This window comes from Palaemon carinicauda, chromosome 14, assembly GCF_036898095.1.
Source record: "Palaemon carinicauda isolate YSFRI2023 chromosome 14, ASM3689809v2, whole genome shotgun sequence".
Classification (NCBI taxonomy): domain Eukaryota; kingdom Metazoa; phylum Arthropoda; class Malacostraca; order Decapoda; family Palaemonidae; genus Palaemon; species Palaemon carinicauda.
Genome location: NC_090738.1, coordinates 9697990 through 9721700, shown reverse-complemented (window position 1 = coordinate 9721700; position 23711 = coordinate 9697990). Strand labels below are relative to the sequence as shown.

General features: G+C 40.0%; 1 protein-coding gene across 2 annotated transcripts in view; it reads right to left on the bottom strand.

The window, feature by feature from the left end:
• Vps13B (vacuolar protein sorting 13B) overlaps positions 1 to 23711 on the bottom strand; it is a 418333-nt gene that overhangs the window by 273325 nt on the left and 121297 nt on the right. The window contains exons 13-16 of one of the 2 annotated variants that reach the window (XM_068386782.1): positions 15344 to 15478; positions 12586 to 12758; positions 10472 to 10666; positions 917 to 1067 (exon numbers count right to left, since the gene is read on the bottom strand). In XM_068386782.1, coding sequence (XP_068242883.1) covers positions 917 to 1067; positions 10472 to 10666; positions 12586 to 12758; positions 15344 to 15478 — 654 coding nt within the window. The remainder of the gene's footprint in view (positions 1 to 916; positions 1068 to 10471; positions 10667 to 12585; positions 12759 to 15343; positions 15479 to 23711) is intronic. The other variant, XM_068386783.1, reaches the window with a different exon arrangement.

Genomic DNA, 23711 nt, shown 5'->3' with positions numbered 1-23711 from the left:
ACAATGTTCACTCTCTCCCGCGCCAAAAGCAAAGGTGACTATAGAACACAGGTGTGTGCGTGTGTGTAAACAGAGTAGTTGGTACTACCCCCTAAACCCCAACTAACTAGAGGTGGGGTAGTGATACCTCATTAAAGTCTTCAAGCTTCCGCGAAAGTATATTCCCTAATAAAGAGTGAAAGGGTTTGTATTGCTATCAGAACATATATTAATTTACTTGTACAGGTACTATATTAAGTGGGATCTTTCACTTTATTTCGAGCTGATTTATCACTCATATTTCTGCCTTACAACTGCCACACTTTCTAAGTTGAATAGTCAATATTAGCACTGTGACAGAGCATGAATTTCCATATATGTTTTAACCTCTAAACAGTACACTGTATCTCTTAATTGTCACTGTTTATGAATTACTCTTTTTTGTTTGTAAATAGCTGGCAAGGATGGTCTCCCTTAATATGATGGAAAAGTTTTAGTATTTGAAAAACATCTTATTGCACTACCTATCTTATGTAAATTTCAAGCATAATTCAAGATTTTGTTGATTGTTTCACTCCATCTCAGGTACAGTGTGTAATTTACTGTCCTGATTTTTATATTAAACAGTTCATTAAGAGCCCTTGTCTTTTCCTTACAAATTTCATTTTCCATTCTCTTGCATATCTACATGAAGCTATCATTATCAAAAGGAAAATGTTACCAACTGTTATACAGTATACTGTATTACCTAATAAATGAAAAGAAATAAATGCTTGGACAATATCAACAAAAGCTTCATAAAATTTCAAGGAAAGGTATAACTTCTAAATACAATTTGTTGACTTGTCAATCCAAGATGTGTAAATGTTACTAATTCTTGGGTAACTTACTCAAGATATAAATAATGTACAGTACAAATAAAGAAAATAAATCATACCAGCATGAAAGAAATATTCATTGTGGGGCTGATGAGATAGCTTCCAATATGCAGGCAGAAGAAGACTCTTATAGTAGAGTGATGGCGAGAACCCTTGAAGGAGGGGTACTATGTTATTCTGATACTGCAAGCCAATGCAGACATTATGTGCCTGAAACATATTTTGAGATATATTTTATCAATGTATCAGAATTATTTCATAAAAAGCAAAAATGGAAAATTATCTCATAAAAATGACAAATTCAGATATAATTTGTACTTTTTCCCTAACTAATACAAACCTGGAGTTATTTATTGGATTATCTTTCAGCGAAGCTGGAAAGTAGCCATTAGACTTAAAGTGTGAGGTGGCAACCGTGCCTAACCGCTTGAGTAGGTAGGTTGGGGGTGGCTGTGGGGTACTCAGCCATCTCCATATATACTCTCACAGCAGTGAGGTACATCACTTTTAATTGCAGGCAGGACTTCTCGGGGACAGGTGATGGCGGGCCAATTTATATAAATAATTCCAAGTTTGCATTAGTTAGAGAAAAATACAAATTGCCTCCGATTTTGTCATTTGTTCCCTTACTAACAAACTTTCCATTATTTATTGGATGACTCACTCTTAGGTGGGTGGAAGTCCTAAGTCTGGCATGAACACTGACCCGGTTTTACCTAGTACAGTATATGACAGTGGTATAGGGAAAACTTTGACACCTCGCTAAAATATACAGTGCTTATAATAGCGGTCTGTGCAATACAGTGTAATAGAGCTTGTTGTCTTGTATGAACACCTTCTGAGTTTATATAGGAAAACAAGACGTATCCCATTGCTTACATCGCAGAAAGCAATGGGGACGTGGGCAGTATATAAATTTATGACTTATACTAGGCTACACAAGGGATGTGATAATTACCTGCAGAAGTTGAAGCCAGCTTGCAGAGGGACCCATGTTGCTGTACCCCAAGGGAGGGGAAGATGAAGAAAGGAAAGCTAGACATTCTCTCATTCATCACAGTCTTAACCCGGGTAACCAATGCCCTCAACCAACTGCTACTTGTCCATCAAGGAGCATGAGGTATCTTAAACCACTTGCTGAGCAACCACCACAGGACCGCTAGTAAACGTATCGAGTCTTCTGTGGGTCACGTCTTTTAAATAATGGGCTGTGAAGGTGGTCTGTCTCTTCCACACGCCCGCTTGAAGTACTTGCAACACGGAGAAGTTGCGTTTGAATGCCAGGGAAGTGCTGATCCCCCTGACATCATGAGCTCTAGGTCGGTAAGGATCGGGAGCCAAGACTCTTTCAATCACTTGGCAGATTCAGAAGGAAACTGTGTTCTTACTGATCCTCCTCTTCCCTCTTCCTGAGCTAACAAACAGAGGTGTTAGTCTGGGCCGTGTTGCTGCAGTACATTCAAGATAGTATCTTAAACTTGTCACTGGACAAAGTAACAACTGACCTGGGTCATTGGTTACAGAACGAAGACTCGCAATCTGAAAAGGCCTGAATCTATGGTCCAGTACCCCCAGATTTTGAGTCTTAGCAATGAACTAAGGGACGAAGCTGTGTCATTTCCCCCCATCCCCTTGAATGTGGGATAAGTCATACGAGAGGCCATGAAGTTCACCGACTCTTTGCAGAGGCTAAAGCGAGCAGGAACGCCGTCTTCAAAGTGAGCTTTCGGTCAGTTCCATGGCATAATGGTACATTGGGATGTCCTTTTAAGGATCTCAAGATGCAAACCACATTCCTAAGAGGAGGCCTAATCTCTGACTGAGGGCAAGTGATCTCATAACTTCGTATGAGTGAAGAAAGCTCCAACGAAGAAGAAATGTCAACTTCTTTCAGCATAAAGGCAAGTCTTAAGGTGGAGCGATAGCCTTCACCGCCGAGACCAAAAGAAGCTTTTCCTTCCGAAAGAATACAAGGAACTCTGCTATTACTGGAATAGTGGCATCGAACGGAGAGATATTCTTTCCACGACACCAACCACAGAATACTCTCCATTTTGCCTGATAGACTGAGGCTGAGGACTTACGCTAGTAACTGGATATTCTCTCCGCAACTTGACCTGAAAAGCCCTTCTGAGAGAGGAGACACTGGATAGTTTTCACGCGTGAAGTCAAAGCGACTGCACGGTCCTGTGAAAGATGTTCTCGTGTGGTTGTTTGAGTAGATTTGGTCGTGGAGGAAGCCCTTGCAGTAGATCTACTAGGAGTTGCAGGAGGTCTGAAAGCCCCTCTGCGTGATGCCATAGCAGAGCTACAAGGGTCATCATTAGATCTTTGGATGCTCTGGTCTTGTTGAGCAGTCTTCTCATCATAAAAAACGGGGGAAAGGCGTACACGTCGATGTTTTCCCACCGTTGTTGAAATACATCTTGCCATAGAGCCTGGGGTCTGAGGGTCTGGGACTGGAGAGCAGTACAGTGGAAGCTTGCTGTACAGAGATGTTGCGAACAGATCTGCAGTCGGGGAACCCCACAAAGTCAGGACTTTGTTGGCTATCTGAAAATTCAAAGATCATTCGGAGCCTACCGGAGCCTACTATCTGATTCGCTCTGCTCAGAATGTCCGCAAGCACATTCCTCTTGCCGGGAATTGAAGCAAGCTGATAGGGACACCGAATGATCTTCTGACCATCTGAGGATCTTTACTGCCAGACGGCATAGAGACTACAAAAAGGTACTTCCCTGTTTGTTTATATAAGCAACTTCTGTGGTGTTGATGCTCATCAACACCACAGAGTGACCTGTCAGCAACTGTTGGAACTGACGAAGAGCTAGGTAAGCTTCTCTCATCTCTAGAAGATTTATGTGTAGGTACCTTTCTGACTCTGACCAAAGACCAGAGATTGTATGGTACAGCAGATGAGCCCCCCACCCTTCTTTTGATGCTTCTTTGAAGAGCATCAAATCCAGAGGGGAAACGAGAAGATTCTGTCCTCGTCTAAGGTTTTTGACTGCCATCCACCAGTTCAAATTAATCACCTGATCCTGAGTTATAGGAACTCGAGTGTCCAGTGGATGCGAGTGTTGGTTCCACTCGGACTTCAGCTGACACTTCAGGGACCTTATCCTGAGGTGGACGTTTGGTACTAGATGGATAAGATAGGTTAAATGGCCAAACAGAATCGTCTAACGAGAGGCTGGATGTACTTCTTTTCTGAGGAAGGGCGCGGCCACTTCCCTCAGTCTGTATACTCTTTCGTCTGATGGGAAGACTTCTCTTGGATGGTCTCTATGATCATAACGAGGTACTGTATATCAGTCTTTGTGAAAGTTGCAGTAATGACTTCTCATGATTTATCAGGAGCCCCAGATCCTGACAAAATTTGAGAAGCATGTCTCAGTGACGAAGAAGGGTTGTCTCCGAGTCTGCTAGGATCAGCCAGTCATCCAGATATCTGAGAGGACGGATGCTGTTCCTGTGAGCCCAAGATGACACTAGGGCGAACACTGGTGATTACTTGAGGAACTGTCGCGAGACCAAAGCATAGAACCTTGAACTGGCACGTCTTTTCCTCGTGTATGAATCTTAGATACTTCCTTGAAGACGGATGGATTGGGAACTGGAAGTATGCGCCCTTCAGTTCCAGTGTGCATATGAAGTCCCTTGGACGAACTACTTGAATGACTATGTCTGCCGTCTTCATTCTGAACCGAGTCTGTTGCACAAACTTATTCAGAGGAGAGAGATCAATGACTGGTGTCCAGCCTCCAGTCACCTTTTTCACCAAAATAATTCAACTGTAGAAGCCTGGGGACCCGTCAACAGCCTCTTGGAGAGCGGCCTTCTGCAGAATGGTCTGGACTTCTGCCCTGAGGGGCAGCACCTTTGCGGATCCCTTCACATAGACGCTTAGAGGCACTGGATCCTGAGTAAGAGGAGGGAGTGATTGAATGAACGGGACGGGATACCCTAGAGCGATCACTTCCACCGTCAAGAGTTCTGCCCCATGAAGCTGCCACCTCTGCCAGCAGCGCTGTAAGCATCCTCCCACAGGTGGTAGGTGAGGAGGAATGCCATTCCTAATGGGAGTGATCACCTCGGCCACCTCCCTTTCCTCCCTTCTTTCCTCTGAAAGACTTGGTCCATTTCTGGCCTTTAGATGGAAAGGGCTGTTTAGACACCTTAGAACAGAGGTTCTCAATGGGGGTGAAATTCACCCCCAGGGGTGAATTTTGGGCTTTCAGGGGGTGAATTGTGACAGAAGTAAGTTTATGGTCGAGGAGAGCAATTATAGGCTTTGGCGTAACTGGGTTGTCACGTGGGCTGGGATTATATCATGTGCTGGCCCAGGAAAAATGGATTAGACAGTAATATACAAGTGACCACCCAAGTTAATCCTAGGATTGGAAAAGGTACTGAGGAAGAGACAGATGGCTAGGGAATTAAGTAGGTCCCAAGAAAATTACTTGGCAACTCCAAGGTTGGGAACTCCTGGACTATAAATAACTGAGAAGCTAATATCATGGATCAAGTTGTGCAGGAGATAAAGTCTTCAGCATTTAGCTTATTTTCAATTAAACTTGATGAATCAACTGACGTGGCATCATGTTCCCAGTTGATGGTGTTTGCAAGGTATGTTCACTCAAGTTCATTTAAAGAGGAGTTCTCTTTTGTTATACCAAGGCCTCTGATATTTTGGAGAAGGTTTCATCTTTTTTTGAATCAGAAAATCTTCCGTGGGATAATATCAGTGGGTGTTGTACAGATGGAGCACCAGCTATGTTAGGGACAAAATCAGAATTCCAAGTATGTGTGAAAAAGCGAGCTCCAAAAGTGAAAGGCATTTATTGTATGAGCCATCTTCAGACACTAGCCTCAAAAGCACTTCCTGCTCCGCTAGATTAGGTTTTGGATCAAACAATTAAAATTGTAAATTTCGTCAAAGGAGGGGCTCTCAACTCACGACTTTTCAAGCAGTTATGTACTGATATGGATGCAACCCATCATTCGCTTCTTTTTCACACAAATGTTCGTTGGCGTTCAAGAGGAAATGTAACTGAGCGAGTATTTGAGCTTAGAGATGAGCTCAAATTGTTTTTTGAAGTGCAAGATAAAACAGAATTTCCTGCCTGGCTGTGTGATGAGGAATGGGTCATGCGTCTTGCCTATTTGGTTGATATAATTGAGCAACTGAATAAACTGAATCTTCAGATGCAAGGAAGGAATACAGACATTATAGAATTCGTAGATGCCTTGGAAGCTTTCATGAGCAAGCATGAAAATCAGAAGAAAATGGTAAATGCAGAAAATGTAGCCATGTTTGAGAAACTGTCATCCATTCTTGATGTTTGTGGTGAAGACAAGGTACTTCCACAATTTGCAAAAAAATTAAATTTTGTTGCATTTGACAGCACTGGAAAATTAATTCAGACGATATTTTCACGAACTTAGTTATTAGTTGGATTTAGTGAGAAATCCATTCAAACTGTCGGTTGAAAAAGTTCCTGATGATTGTTAAGATGAGTTTTTGGAGTTAAAAAGTTATTTGGGTGTAAGAGATATGTTCGATGATAAATCAATAACAGAATTTTGGCCTCTGATGTGCGATTCCTACCCAAAAGTGGCAGAAATGGCTATCCGTGTATTGCTTCCGTTTGTATTGACATATCTTTGTGAGTCAGGCTTTTCAACTCTGTTACAAATTAAAACTAAGCATCGCAGTAGATTAGAGGTAGAAAATTACCTGCGTTGTGGCCTTTCAAGCACTCATCCGGGTATCCCAGAATTGTCTAAAAAAAAAAAAACAATCACAGGTTTCGTCAATCGATGAAATGTAATCTTCTGAATAAAAATAATTGCATGAGCTTCAGTTTGGCCTGTTAAGTAGTTCTTATAAATTTAAAAAAAACTATTTTACTTTCATTCAAGTTTTATATATCCATCGATATTTTCAATTTGCATATAATTTGTAATATTCCATTATACAAATAATCCATGTAAAGCTGTAAATGTATAATTCAGTTTGAAAAAAAAAGAAAATAAAAGGATTTTTAGTGATATTTGCATATTACAATGCAATTTTTGAGACAACTTTTGGAAAAGACGGGAAGTGGGGTGGGGTTGGGGGGGGGGGGGGAATGACATCATTGCAAATGGTGAAAGGGGTGCATGGGCCAAGAAGGTTGAGAACCCCTGCCTTAGAAGGTCCTGAGGACCTAGAGGTTGACGGGTGAGAAGAAAGAGGTCCTTGCTGAGTCTGAGATGACTGGGAAGGTCTACCATAGGGCCTCGATGTCATGGCCCTATGGAGGAGAGAATCATTCAAGGATTTCCTCCATCACTCAGCAGCCCTCTCTATCTCTTCTGGAATGAAGAGAGAAGAACCCTCAAGGGTGGAGTTGCTCAACCAGGAGACCGCCACATTCATCACCTGCTTATGGAACTTCCCGATGACGGTATCCCTTCTCTTGAGTATGGCATTCGCCCACAAGTTGACAGCGTGGTGCGACAGGAACTCAAGAGTTCGGGTACCTGACAACAGGAAAGACTCCAAAGTCTTCATGGCTGACTCCTTCGAAAGATCGTGGAAGCAGACTAAGAAACCCAAGGCTCCCAGCCATATATCAAGTCACTAAGCAATCTACTTGGAGTACTTCACGCCCCTCTCTATGTTCAAGAGCTCAACTGCCGAGAGGGAGCAGAGCCCAACAGAGAGGAGAGGATTCAAGTTGGGACACCCTTCGTTAAAGACCCTACCGAAGGGTCGAGGGACGTGGTGGAATGAGGTTCCCCTTCGATCTCGTAATACGTCCTTTTTAAAACAAAAGGGGGTGGAAGGGAACAAGAGGAGGAACCTGCCCTCAAGGAACTAGAAGTTCTAGCTATCTGAGTGATAGCTTTCCTTTTGGCAGCTGTTAAACCCTTAGACCAGGGCAAAGCAGCACTGGACCAGGAAGGCTTCTGGGTCTCAAATATTTCATTGAGCACCATATTCTTCACCTCCTGAGTGGTGGAACCAGGAGTAGACAGCCTATTGATGGCCCTCATGCAAGCGAGGACCTGCCAAAAGGTGTGCTCTGACTCATGTCTCTCTTGTTCAGAGTGATAGTTTGGACTAGCTGCCTTTGGAAGATTCTCGTCATCAAAATGCAAGGGGTCGTCCACCTCCAGGTTCACATCCAGAGTATGGGGTAGGTCAGGGTCGTCAACTGTATCACCAGAGGTACCCGCTACAGGGGACCTTCTTTGTGCCTCAGCCATACAAGCTTCCTTTGCTGCAGCGTTCTTGGGTTTCGTATTGGTGTCCTTCGATTCCCTATGCATAGGACGTTTCTCCACTGTCTTAGGAGGGGGAACTTACGAGGTTCTCAAGGCACATGACAAGGCTTTGGCAGCAGGAGTTGAAGGCTCCTCCTCTGGAGGAGGTAAGGAAATCAGACCCTGGTCCGGAGGCACTACTTAAATCTCTTGAGGATTGAAAAGATGGATGGTTATCTCCCTTGGCGAGCCTAAGTCCCTACTCGTACTAGGGCGGATGATGTTGGAGTGTGGTGGATTTACACCTCTCATCCTCCTTTTCTGTCTCTTGGTCATGGTTTCCCTTGCCTTCACTAGAGTAAAGGGTAGGCTGGCCACGTAAGAGTCACAAGCTTGAGGACCTTTCGCATGTGATCAGGGTGGAGGTGATCTACGAGCCTTGTCGGACGTTGATCTCCTTCTAGTGTCCTGACTCCCAAAGGACGAACTCGATGAGGGCTTGAAGGGAATCCTTGGGGTTGCCTCGACTGGAGCAGTTGGAGGTTGTGGCGGTGGAAGAGCCACATTCAGACTTCAGCAGGGTGGTGAGAAAGGTACTCACTCATGCAGGAAGTTATGTTCCCCTAGGTAATCTCTGGGCTTCCCTTGGAGGTCTAGGAGAAGAACATCCGGGGGGGGGGGGGGGGGGGGGGGGGGGGGGGGGGGGGGGGGGGGCTAGAAGGAGCTTCAGTCAACGTAGGGGAGCCTCTGAGGCAGAGGAAAATGTTCTCTCGGAGGACAAGAAGGAAGTCCAGACTACTAGGAACATAAGCGAACCTAATAGGCGGCTCCTTGAAACCCTCTGAAAAGGGTGTTGGCCTGCCACTGGAGGTGGAAGAAGCTGAAGGCCGGGCCGAAGGGGTTGGTTTCGCACGTGCTTGCCGTTCCGACACAAGTGCTCATGAATTGCTCGCTCAAATTGTCGATTTGCTGGCAAAATAGAGAGATTCGCACGCAAAATCGCGAGTTTCACGCATCAAGGGATGCAGTTTACAAGCAGAAGTGCTCGCAACAGGAGCGCTAGGAGCCACATAGGAAGAGAAAGGTCTAATGACTTCCTGCTGCCTCAGAGCATCACTTACATCCAACTAAGTCAGCAGAGGAGGCCTCTGAGTAGGAACAACTCTTATCGTTGGAGAACGTGTTACAGCAGGACATTTTTCCAAGCATCGCATAGGTGAGCGCTTTGCTAATACGCCCCATGTGGTGAAAGGCACAGGGGGTTTAGCTGAACGCCTATCTTAAGAGTAGTCATTCTCATAATCAGGTTCAGTCCGAGGTCGTTTAGGAGGTCGGGTTGAACGGTTACACGCTGATGGACTGCGCGAGCGCCCACCTCTACCTCTAGACGAGGGACGTCTAGACCTTGATCGCGAACGCGAGGTTAGAGATCGTGAACGAGATGTTCGTGAACGGAAGCGTCTAGCTCTCATTCAAGAATGGAGTGAACGTCGCATATACCTAGCTCGCAAACGTGAGCGTCGGCCTCGGGAACGTGAGCATCGTTCTCATGAATGGTACCCTCACAAACGTGAATACCGCATTCGTGAACGAGAACGTCATCCTTGTGAGCATGAGCGCCGTTCTCGTGATCTAGATCGCAGAGACCTAGAACGTTTCTGGACCTGGGTCTAGACTGTGCTCATGATCGTGCAGAACACGATCACGAGAGTTCTCCTCGTGAAGAAGAACGCCTCTGAGGAGATCATTGAGACCGGGGGTATTGTGAGCATGAACGAAGACACGAAGGTACCGCACGCAGCACCTTTGCGCCCTGGACATGTTTGCATGAGGGCGATCATAGAAATACAGTACACGCACACCTGAAAAGAAAGAGCAAAGTCAAATAGTCCAATGACAGTCTAGGGAGAGAGAGGAAATGTCCGATCTCTACCGAGCCAAAAGAAAAAGTGTCGTACCTCACTGCTGTGAGAGTATATATAGAGGCGGCTGGGTACCCCCAGCCACCTCAGCCTACTCGATCAAGCAGTTAGGGAGGGTTGCCACCTTGCACTTCAAATCTAATGGTTACCTTCCAGCTTTTCTGAAAGATAATCCAATAAATAATGGAAGGTTTGTTAGTATGGGAACAACTAAAATCTGTAAATTAATATCTTAGCACACTGATATTTATTCTTTACCAAAATAATGATAACGATGATTCTTTGAGTAATTATATAATTTTGAATAACACTAGAATATTAATTACTGTATCTTATATCAAATGTTAGAAAAAGAGAGAGAGAGAGAGAGAGAGAGAGAGAGAGAGAGAGAGAGAGAGAGAGAGAGAGAGAGAGAGAGAGAGAGAGAGAGAGACTTACCGTGAAAGTTAAATGTGAATGGCAATTGTGAAGCATTGTCTGTGATGCAGGCCTCAGCATACAGGCTGCTGAAACAAGTCTCTTTGCATACATAGGTTTGGTCCATTCTGTATCAAAGCGAGACAGCTTCACTCTTATGCTTGGAACAGGTAAAACCCGTGCCATGCACAACTCTGCACTGGCCTTCTGATTTCGCTGTAAAGCAAATTGAGAAAAAAATCAACTTGGGGATAACTATGAAAGCACTACAAAAGGTATAAAAGTGAAACCAGTGTTCACTTCTTATTTTTAGATTATTATGCTTTGTTAATCAAAACTATGCAAATAATTCAAATCACACAGTAAAAGTATATATGTATACCATACTCCATTCAAAATGCTGTTTTGTCCACATACAGTATTTATGTAAATTCATTTTTAACTAAAACAAAACTAGCTGGATGATGAATGGTTAAATATAGAATACAAACACACCAATTATCAAATTTCTAATATAGTTTACTGATTCATAAATTAAAAAGCATCATTTTTCTAAAGCACAAAAAGCTGTATGCTATGCTGAAAAGTCTTTCCAGAAATTTTGAAGGCCTGTCTATCCTAAGAAAATATTTTAGTTTAAATATTGTTCTTTAGATTCAAAAGCTGACAAACATCTAAAATTATTGGACAAAATCTTAGGGTCAATCACATTCCTTGCTCCTAATCTGAAAATTTATTTCTGGCAGTGTTATTCAATTACCTTATTGTGCATGCAGTTTAAAATTTTCCATAAATCTGACCATCCTTTCTATTAAAATTTTCTTGGATTAAACGTTCCAGCACTCGGTGCTAGGTATACAGTTAAATCTAAAAGTCTCGCCTTTATTTCCTCAAAGTAAGTATTAATTTCCTAATTAATCAAAAAGTACTATAGTTTAATAGGAAGTGATTAAGAAGTCGAACTTGTTTACTGCTTTTTTGCCAGCCTGGTTGACTTGAGTCTCATTTCCTAGTTTATCAGTTACTTATCTATTCACTATTGTCATCAACCTCAATTGTTTTTATATTTAGTTATTTCTCATTTTTAGTTTATTCTTTACTCCTCCCTTTCTTTTCTACACTGGAGCCTTTGGACTCACGACATTCACCTCTCCCATACAGAGGTGGGACTTGGCTCATAACAAAGAAAATGGGAAGACGAAAAAATAAATTACAAAAAAAAAAAAAAAATATGAGGCAAGCTGATGTAAGGTTATAAGTAAACTTCTCCCATAGGGTAAGGGAGAGGTAATTAACTTCTACATTCCTCAGAAAAGCAGAAAAAACATCAAATCATAGAAATGAAAAAAATTATAATCTACATAGTATCTTTTGGAAATATTTCAAAGCCATAGTAAAAGAAATGAAGATAAAATGAATAACAGAAGAGACAATATTACCAAATCCATATGCAAAATTATCACAAGAAAACGTAATGGATCAAGCAATACCCATATTTCAAAATTCAAAAGGACCTGCAACACCCACTAAAGTTTTTTTGAAAAAAAAAAAATCAACAACAATCCAACATCTGAAGCAAAAAAGAAATAAAAAAAAAAAACTCCAATGATACTACCATATTCATTGCCAAAAACTATGTGAACACTCCCACATTGATAGGATAGGAGAAAATTACAAGAACTGTTGCAATCATCATCATCATCATCATCATGATTATTATTATTATTATTATTATTATTACTTGCTAAGGTACAACCCTAGTTGGAAAAGCAGGATGCTCTAAGCCTGGGGGGTCCAACAGGGAAAATAGCCCAGTGACGAAAGGAAACAGGGAAAATAAAATATCTTAAGAACAATAACAACATTTAAAATAGATATTTCCTATATTAAATATAAAAACTTTAACAAAACAAGTGGAAGAGAAATAACCAAGAAGCTAAACATATCGACAAATTTCATAAATTAACAAGAGCAATTAAATTTTCTGACAGTAGTTATATGTCAAATAACAACCAGGAAAAACATTACACAAAATTGGTATGGAATAAATGCTACACAAAAGCCAATATAGAAATAGTAAGGCAAAGATCCCAGAATTAAACATTATAAAACCTAATTTGAATCATAATCCATACCTTCCTTCTTTTTGCACTGAAGATAGTCTTCATGTTGATCTGACCATGTTGTGCTGCATGCAATACTAAAGTTGGCTCGATCACTGTCACTACATATGAACGAATTGGAGTGTTACTCTCAAGCAGTGCTACTTCTTCCTCAGAGGGGACAGAAATGTTATCTGGTGGTTCAACTGAAACAAGAAAGTAAACAACGACTATTCAGATGAGAAAAATATAATGAAAAACCCTACTTCACTAGTTCAGAGTTGCTATGATTATTATATAGCAAAGTGGTTTAATGAGGCCATGGGTTCTCATAGCTACATTGTCAAAGGGCTCACCAAAAATATCAGTTCTTAAATAAAAATATAAAATAAAATAAGGGTAAGTTAAAGAAGTCTAACATCTAAGTGAAAAGAAGGCAAAGGGAATGGATCAAAGGGATATCAGAAAGTGGTACAGCTAGCATGGGAAAGACAATAAAAAGTATACTAGTACCATCTACAGAATACCACACATGAAAAAGCTATAGCTGCCTAGAGCTGTTAACTTCAGTACTTTAAAAAAAGGCTTAATTACATTTTAAAAGGATATTCATCATCTTTCTCACAACAAAATACTATCAAAAGATACAATTGTGCCATAGAATGTAACCTTATTTACAAACTATATGCCTTCCCAAGTTGTCTAGATTAACTCACCTGTTCAGAAAGGCTAAATCATAATCCCAAATGTGCACAAGCAGTTCCCTCTAAAGAGCAACACTGAAAGTCTCATGAAAGCATCACAAATAAAATATTCATTTACAAACAGCACAAAAACCACCCAGTGAAAATTCAAAGCCATCACTCCAACTCAGCTTCCTACAGATGTACAGACAGGCTTCAGTGCCCTGGACAAACGAAAATAATCACTATGAAATACCTGTACAGTAATTCTTCATATACACTAAATAAAGTATGCAAGGACATGAAAATGAAGACTAAACAATGCTTGTAACTGGTGAAGAAGAGTGCTTATTACACATAAAATAAAATTATTGTAGTTTAAAAAAACCTTTACACACCCTTGTAATACATTATATTATTATCTTTTTTCCATATATGCTTATAAAATGTAGTGAGAAGAGATCTATACTGAGAACTTCAGTAAAATATATTAAAAGCATTATGAAAATTTTAGTCTTCAGGTGAATTGAAACCAAAAGTATATCATATTACTCTGTCTCTTCTGATATTCCCTCATGTGCTATTGCCATTTGACTTTAGTCTCAGATGGTATGATTATTACCGAACAGGGGCTATATACATTTAGAGCTTCAATGTAAATTAACCACATTACTGACATTTTCAAAATATCACTATCAAAGCACCAAAATCTATATAATGCAATATTCTAAAATCTATCACATTATTGATATTTTTAAAATTATTAACTATACACTGTATTATGTGTAAGGCAATTTTATATAAAAACCTCTGAACAGGGTTAAAATTTCTTGTCCCTGTAGTTTGGTCAAACTATTTGATAATAGAGTAATAATTATCATTTAATAACCATTGTTACTTAGTACAGAATTACTGCAACTATGTAATTTGATAAATGAAAATACTGTTCAGTAGAGCCTCCTATGTACTGCAACAGAAGCAAAGGAAGAGTTTAAAGTAAATGGCAGCTTCCTAACAACTAACTTTATTCCAGAGACAACACAGGTGTTTCTAGGCTCACAAGGGGCCACATAAGGGTAGCAATTGCATACCGTACTTACAATCAATTGTGTTTGTGGATATGATAAACATCAACATATAAAATAGATAACATAACAACGGAATGAAATAAAGTTTAAATTAGCTTGTTACATTCAACCACATTTTTACGTAGTCCTTTGATGGTTATAGTCGATAGATTATCTTTCTTCAGGTGTATATGCGTTGCTTGCTGCATATGCATTGCAGTACAATATCACTCATTTTGGCTCGGTTTGATGTAGAAGATAAGTAACAGTACACTACTGGATAGTTATAGATTTTCAATCACAAGATTTTCATATCTAGCAATATGGGATTAATCATCTAAAATTCTTTTGTTCCCAGTAGCGGTCTCTTTTCTTTTTTGCGGGTAGTTTTCTTCATTCGTTAAGCAACATTTTATCTCAGTATACATGGAATGATAGTTTTCACATAATTATGGTTACTGTATTATCAAATAATTTCTCTTGAGTATAGAATCTGAGGCATTGTATTTACGAAGCTGCATCTTCACTTGGTTGCATGATCAAAAGAACAAACTTGATGTTTTCAAACTATGGCACATTAAAGTTGTACGGTACTTACATGTTTAGAACACTTCTTTGGATTACCTGTACTGTACAGTAATAATTTTTCAAGAAAGATATCAACTTCAGATAAGTGAGGAGAATAAATGAGGTTGCAAAAATTGGAAAGCAAAGTGGAAGAAAGGGAATGGGAAAGGGCAAGAAATAAAAAGTAAAAGAAATAAATGCATCTATGGGCCTCAGGCAAAAACGTTAGGCATTGCCCTTCTATAAAACATACTGAATTGTACTTACTTACTATAAACCAAAACATGATGAACTTGAGTAGCAATTAAGCAATATTTATGAAAAAAAGGCATAAACAAACAAAGCATATGTTACATAAAGTTAAACACTACAATAATACAACTCCTCCACCATGAGCAGGAGAAAACCAAACATCAAATATCAGTCTATAAAAAACACACAAGCTATCACACAGCAAATATAAGGTAGACTTACGCTTCTTTAAAATAAATGCAAATTTTTCTGATACTTGCAAAATGTCTGATAAAATGTCAGATGTTAAATTTGGATTCTGAGAGCTTTCCTCTTTGGCAATTTTGGGTGCACTCTTTCTAGAACCTTTAAATGCATCTGGAAATGTAAGAGTTGTTCAAAAGAATATATGTAACTGTAGACTCAAAACCATTTCCTCATTAGTGAGAATGAGCGCCACCATTAAAAATAAGATGTATAATTCAAGGACAACTTCCTTGGTGAAAATAAATGCTGCCATTTAAAATAAGTAAACTTAATGAAAGACTGTTTAACAACCACCATTACTCAACGTACCAATTTCCTTCATCCATGCAATATTCCCAACCCAACATTCTTCATAAAACATGAAGGGTAACTCTAATATGTTAGTGAGTAGCACGTATGTGTAAGAGATCCACTGGGTTACAATTGTCAGATCCTTTTATTCCTAGTTTGTCTTTCCATAAACATTGTTTCCAAACTTTTTTGGCAGTGGAACTGATAAGTTTTGGATCTGCTCTTCCCTTTTCTCATTTCCCTCTTCATTTTCATTTATAATTGAGGCTTTTCAATAACTTAACTATTTCCCATTTCATTTATTCAACAATATATGTCTGCTAAACCGAGACAGCAATTTAAAGTGTTCTAAATTTCTATCAAGTTGTAGCCCTAAAAAATATGTAAGAATATGTCATTTTTATTGTCAGATAATAACCTCAGGTAATTTTCCCATCTTATTAACTTCTTTGGAGTTTACCTAAATCTTTAGGTGTAGATTATCTAGGGCATAGACAAGGTTGGTCTTTTAGCACCAAGCTGCTCTGATGGTTAACACTCCTTCCCAATAGTTTGTGCAGTTCAGTAGCCTCACAAACCATAGGTTATGCAAACTTATGCATTCACTTTTTTCAAATTAGTCAAAATGAAACTAAATTTTTCTCTGCATTTACAGTATCCCTGTGTTTAATAGTTAACTTTTATCTTGAAGTTTGCCATTTGCAATAATTTCATATACCGTATATACTCGTGTAATGTTCGACTTCGTGTAATGTTCGACCCCCCTATTTTGCCTTCAAAATCATGAATTCATCATATACCTCATGTAATGTTCGAGTCTTGATTTTGGCAGTAGGCTAGAGGTCTTTTATCTCCAGCATACCATAATTACCAACAAAGTAAGGGTTATGCCTAAGTGCGACAAACAAATGTATAAAACAAATCGGAACAACACCTAAATACTAACATCTGTTTACAATAACAATTGAGTATTCAGCGTACATTTTCTAGCGAACACTTTAGTTGCAAACAGCCGATTATCATCACCGCCTAATAGCTTTCAAAAACAAGCAAACACTTCAAGTAGCAAAAAAATTAGTTCATCGTTTTGAGTAACAAATTACCATTACCGGTAATTGCAGGTAATTACGGTGATTATAATTACCCGTTATGCTAATCATTTTTTTTCCTCACAATATATATGAATAAGAATTAACCCATCAAGATGTCTACCAAGAAATATAAAAAATTTACTGGAAAATTCAAGCTTCAAATTATTGCAGCCGCTGTCCGCTGAAACGACAAATAACGTTCAAGCCGTAAAAATGTTTGGAGTTGCCGAAACTAGCGTTCGAACTTGGAGAAAAAAAAATGTGGATTCAATTAAGAAAAATTTTTGCGGTTTATTATTAATATCAATTAATATACAATACCAAGTAAAATAAAATGAGCCTTATTTTTTCATTAACCATATCACGTTATAACATACGCAACCAGACAGTTTGCTAGCTTCATACCTGCTGCGTTATGGTAAAGTCATTACTCGTAGCGGAAAAAAAACTATTTATGATGGTTTAGGAAATAAAATCCATGCTAATAATATGTCTGGTGTTAAATGAACATGGTTAGTACTGTATATATAGGCCTAGCCTATGTTTACCTACCAGTAGGTAACCTTATATACGTGTAAGCATAACCTACGATTACCTACCGGTAGGTAGCATAGCCTAGGGTAATTTTCTCGTAGGCCTAGCTTACGTTTACCTATCGGTAGGCCGGAAATTTTTACTTTTTCAAATATATATCTCGTGTAATGTTCGACCCTTACTTTTTTAACTGAAAAATAGGCCTTCAAAAATCGAACATTACACGAGTATATACGGTATTTTGCTCTTGTGGAGCTATTGACCTTGATATGCATTTTTATTTTTCACTACTGTACTTTCCCTAGGTTCAAGTTCAATATACAGTGATACCTCTACATACGATTGTCCCAACATACGAATTTTCCAACATACGAAGTAAAATTCGACCAAATTTCTGTCTCAACATACGAAGTGTTGCTCCAACATACGAAGTAAACAATACGCTTACCCGTGGAATTTTCTCGAAAGCGTCCAGCGTCGTTTGTTGTTGACGCCGCTAGACAGCAGCACATCGGAGGGACGCCAATTGAGCGTCACCTTGATCAGTCCTCTCATCTCGTGCGCATCGTGTGGTTGTCCTCTATTCGCTCAGTTTTAACAGTTTTTTATCTTGCCTTTTCACGTGTTGTTTTCTGTGTTCCGTAAGCAGTGATGAGAAAAAGAGGAAGTCTATGCTTTCATTAGAATTAAAGCAGGAAATCATAGAAAAGCATGAGCGAGGTGTACGTGTTAGCGATCTAGCTAAAGAATATGGCCGGAATATGTCGACGATCTCGACGATCATAAAACAGAAGTCAGCCATTAGAGCAGTGAAACCTTCGAAGGGGATCACGATTATTTCTAAACGTCGTAGCCCTACCCTTGAAGAGATGGAACGACTTTTGTTAATATGGATCAAAGACAAGGAGATTGTTGGGGATACGATCACTGAAACGATCATTTGTGAGAAGGCCAGCGCTATCTACAGTGACTTGAAGGCGGCGCGCTCTCGGGGTGACGCGGGGGAGAGTTCAGCCAATCCAACGACGGAGGAATTCAAGGCGTCTCGAGGTTGGTTCGAGAAATTTAGGAAACGGACCGGGATTCATTCAGTTGTTCGTCATGGAGAAGCTTCGAGTTCGGACACTAAGGCTGCTAAAGACTTTGTTAAAAAGTTCGAAAGCATCGTGGCGGAGGAAGGTTACGTAGAGCAGCAGGTTTTCAACTGTGATGAAACCGGTCTGTTTTGGAAAAAGATACCTAGTCGGACGTACATTACCGCCGAAGAGAAGAAAATGCCTGGACATAAGCCAATGAAGGATCGGTTGACTTTTACGCTTTGTGCCAACGCGAGCGGGGACTGCAAAATTAAGCCTCTGTTAGTTTACCATTCCGAAAACCCTAGGGCATTTAAAGCACATAGAATTAATAAAGACCTGCTACATGTTCTATGGCGTTTTAATTCTAAGGCTTGGGTCACTAGGTATATCTTTGTGGAATGGGTAAACGTAGTTTTCGGCCCTGCTGTCAAGAAGTATCTTCAGGAAAGGAATTTGCCTTTGAAGTGCTTGCTTTGTTTGGACAATGCACCCGCTCACCCCCCCCGGACTCGAGGATGATATCATCGACGAATACAAATTCTTCAAGGTGTTGTATCTTCCACCGAATACCACCCCTATCCTCCAGCCCATGGACCAGCAAGTCATCTCGAATTTTAAGAAGCTCTACACAGAGCACTTATTTAAGCAGTGCTTTAATGTCACGCAAAGCACCAACTTAACTTTGCGTGAATTTTGGAGGAGCCACTTCAATATCGTGCACTGCTAAAAGATCATTGATCAGGCTTGGGAGGGAGTAACTCGTCGGACCCTGAATTCAGCTTGGAAGAAGCTTTGGCCTGATGCTGTTGCTCCCAGAGATTTCGAAGGTTTTGGCCCCGAGAATGAACCTGTGCTTGCTGCCGAGGAAGACGTCGAAGAGATTGTATCCCTTGGCAAGTCCATGGGTCTGGAGGTAGATGAAGATGACCACCACCGAGGAACTCAAGGAGTTGCAAGCCATGCAGCATGATGAGTTCCAAGCGCAGTTGAGTGAGTCGGAGGAGATCGAGGAGGTAGGCGAAATCTTAGGTACGGCGGAAATAAAACAGATGTTGGCATATCATCAACACGTTGTTGATTTCATCGACAAGCATCACCCACAGAAACTTCAGGTTTGCCGTGTTGTTGCGCAGTTCGATGATGTTTGCTTAACGCATTTTAGAAAAATCCTCAAAAGCCGTACAAAGCAACTTTCACTCGATAGTTTCTTTAAAAAATCTTTAAAACGGTCGTGATCATGATGAAAAGAAAGAAAGTGAAGCAAAGAATAGGAAGACCGAATCGAGTGAAAGTGATGAAAATTAAAAATAAGAACAGAAAAAATGTAAAAAAAAATATATAAAATTATAAAAATAAAAAAAAAAAATAAGCTGAGTTAAGTTAAAGTTCACGTAGTAGTGTAAGTTAGTGTAAGTTATCGTACACGTTATCGTACAAAGTCACCGTCCCTACCTCCTCGCTGATCTTCCGTCTCCTCCTGCATAGAAGTCCCTACACCTGCGCTGGCCTGTCGCTAAGGTAAAGTGTTACATTACAACCTGTTTTTTATTTATTATTTCATTATAATGTTCTTTTTTGGGGTTTGTAATATGTATTTATCATACAGGCATTGTATTAATGTCACGTGTAATTATGTGTAGCCATTTATTAAGGATTTATTATGGGTTTTTAGGCTGAGGAACGAATTAAATCAATTACCATGTATTTTTATGGGAATATTTGCTCCAACGTACGATCGTTTTAACATACGAAGCAGATTCTGGAACGAATTAAGATCGTATGTAGAGGTATCACTGAGTGATACCTCTACATACGATCTTAATTCGTTCCAGAAACTGCTTCGTATGTTAAAACGATCGTACGTTGGAGCAAATATTCCCATAAAAATACACTGTAATTTATTTAATTCGTTCCTCAGCCTAAAAACCCATAATAACTCCTTAATAAATTGCTACACATAATTACACATAACATTAATACAATTAAATAATACAGAAATATCTAAAAAAAGGAATAATAAAGAAATAATAAATAAAAAAGGGGTTTTTATTAACACTTTACCTTAGCAACAGGCCAGCGCAGGTGTAGGGACTGCTACGCAGGAGGAGACAGAAGATCAGCGAAGAGGTAGACACGGCGACTGCGATAACGTACAATAACTTACTTTAACTTACACTACGTGAACTTGAACCTAACTTAGCTTATTTTTTTAATTTTATATTTTTTTTTTACATTTTTTCTTTTATTATTTTTAATTTTCATCACTTTCACTCGATTCGGTCTTCCTTTTCTTTGATTCACTTTCTTTCTTTTCATCATGATCACGACCGTTTTAAAGATTTTTTAAAGAAACTATCGAGAGAAAGTTGCTTTGTACGGCTTTTGAGGATTTTTCTAAAATGCGTTAAGCAAACATCATCGAACTGCGCAGCAACACGGCAAACCTGACGTTTCTGTGGGTGATGCTTGTCGATGAAATCAACAACGTGTTGATGATATGCCAACATCTGTTTTATTTCCGCCGTACCTAAGATTTCGCCTACCTCCTCGATCTCCTCAGACTCACTCAACTGCGCTTGGAACTCATCATGCTGCATGGCTTGCAACTCCTTGAGTTCCTCGGTGGTGAGCTCTTCATGATACTCATTGAAGAGTTCGGTGATGTCATCTTCATCTACCTCCAGACCTATGGACTTGCCAAGGGATACAATCTCTTCGACGTCTTCCTCGGCGGCAACCACAGGTTCATTCTCGGGGACAAAACCTTTGAAATCTCTGGGAGCAACAGCATCAGGCCAAAGCTTCTTCCAAGCTGAATTCAGTGTCCGACGAGTAACTCCCTCCCAAGCCTGATCTATGATCTTTAAGCAGTGCATGATATTAAAATGGTTCCTCCAAAATTCACGCAAAGTTAAGTTGGTGCTTTGCGTGACATTAAACCACTGCTTAAATAAGTGCTTGGTGTAGAGCTTCTTAAAATTAGAGATGACTTGCTGGTCCATGGGCTGGAGGATAGGGGTGGTATTCGGTGGAAGATACAACACTTTGATAAATTTGTATTCGTCGATATCATCTTCGAGTCCTGGGGGTGAGCGGGTGCATTGTCCAAACAAAGCAAGCACTTCAAAGGCAAATTCCTCTCCTGAAGGTACTTCTTGACAGCAGGGCCGAAAACTACGTTTACCCATTCCACAAAGATATACCTAGTGACCCAAGCCTTAGAATTAGAATGCCATAGAACATGTAGCAGGTCTTTATTAATTCTATGTGCTTTAAATGCCCCAGGGTTTTTGGAATGGTAAACTAATAAAGGCTTAATTTTGCAGTCCCCACTAGCGTTGGCACAAAGTGCAAGAGTCAACCGATCCTTCATTGGCTTCTGTCCAAGCATTTTCTTCTCTTCGGCGGTAATGTATGTTCGACTAGGCATCTTTTTCCAAAACAGACCGGTTTTATCACAGTTGAAAACCTGCTGCTCTACGTAGCATTCCTCCTCCACGATGCTTTAGAACTTTTTAACAAAGTCTTTAGCAGCCTTGGTGTCCAAACTTGAAGCTTCTCCATGCCGAACAACTGAATAAATCCGGGTCCGTTTCCTAAATTTCTCGAACCAACTTCGAGACGCCTTGAATTCCTCCGTCGTAGGATCGGTTGAACTCTCCCCCGCATAACCCCTAGAGCCCGCCGCCTTCAAGTCACAATAGATAGCGCTGGAATTTTCATAAATGATCGTTTCAGTGATCGTATCGCCAACAATCTCCTTGTCTTTTATCCATATTAACAAAAGACTTTCCATCTCTTCCAGGGTAGGGCTACGACGTTTAGAAATAATCGTGATCCCCTTCGAAGGTTTCACTGCTTTAATGGCTGCCTTCTGTTTTAGGATCGTCGAGATCGTAGACATGTTCCGGCCATATTGTTTAGCCGGATCGCTAACACGCACACCTCGCTCATGCTTTTTTATTATTTCTTGTTTTAGTTCTAATGAAAGCATTGACTTCTTTTTCTCACCACTACTACTTCCTGAACCGAAACTAAGCTTTTTAGGACCCATGATTACAAAACACAAAAACAAAACGTGAAAAAGGAAGATAAAAAGCACTGTTAATAACTGAGCAAATAGAGAACAACCACACGATGCGCACGAGATGAGAGGACTGATTAAGGCGACGCTCGATTGGCGTCCATCCGATGTGCTGCCGTCTAGCAGCGTCAACAAGAAACTACGATCGACGCTTTCGAGAAAATTCCACACATACGCATATGATTTACGTCGTATGTTAGAGCAAGACTTCGGGTGTCGAGACAGAAATTTGGTCAAATTTTACTTCGATGTTGGAAAATTCGTATGTTGGGACAATCGTATGAAGAGGTTCCCCTGTAGTTAATTTTGCTTATTGCATAAGATTTTTTATAATTCTGACCATCCTTTACAGTCAGATCATCCAGGACAGTTCCATCCTGTTCGTAATACTAGGTATGCAGTTAATTCTAATAGTCAGGCCTTCTCCATAATGAGGCTCAATACTACACAGTATTCTAGAAGTTTTATTCCAGCTGTGACCAAGTTGTGGAATGATCTTCCTAATCAGGTAGTTGAATCAGTAGAACTTCAAAAGTTCAAACTTGCAGCAAACGTTTCTATGTTGAACAGGCTGCCATAAGTCTTTTTATAGTTTATATATGAAAAAACTGTTTTAATGTCGTTAATGTGTTTAAAATAATTTATTTTAATTGTTCATTACTTCTTATATTATTTATTTATTTCCTTATTTCCCTTCCTCACTGAGCTATTTTTCCCTGTTGGAGCCCTTTGGCTTATAGCAACTTGCTTTTCCAACTAGGGTTGTAGCTTGGCTAATAATAATAATAATAATAAAAATAATAAAAATAATAATAATAATAATAATAATAATAATAATAATAATAATAATAATAATAATAATAATAATAAAGGGATTTTGACGAAGGAAAAATCTATTTCTGGGCGAGAGACCTGTGCTGCCCAGTGAAATGCTCCTAATGCACCATTTCAAAGGAATATAACTGCTAATATTACCAGAGAAAAAATGTATAGGAATGCTAGGTTGAACTAGCTCGCTCACCTAATGGTGTCGGTATAAACTGGGGCGAAATACCAGAGGTCTCGTACCATTTAGACTTCTCCTCTTCGAAATCCCTCAATAGTGAGGTGCGGTTCAACCTCCTCTGCCTCGCAGATCAGTACTACTAACTCTACCCACGCTTGCCCATCACTCCTTACAGCACCCTTAAGTTTGGGATCTGATCAGGGGGGGAGCAACTAGGGTGGGTTCACTGGGCGGCACAGGTCTCTCGCCCAGAAATAGA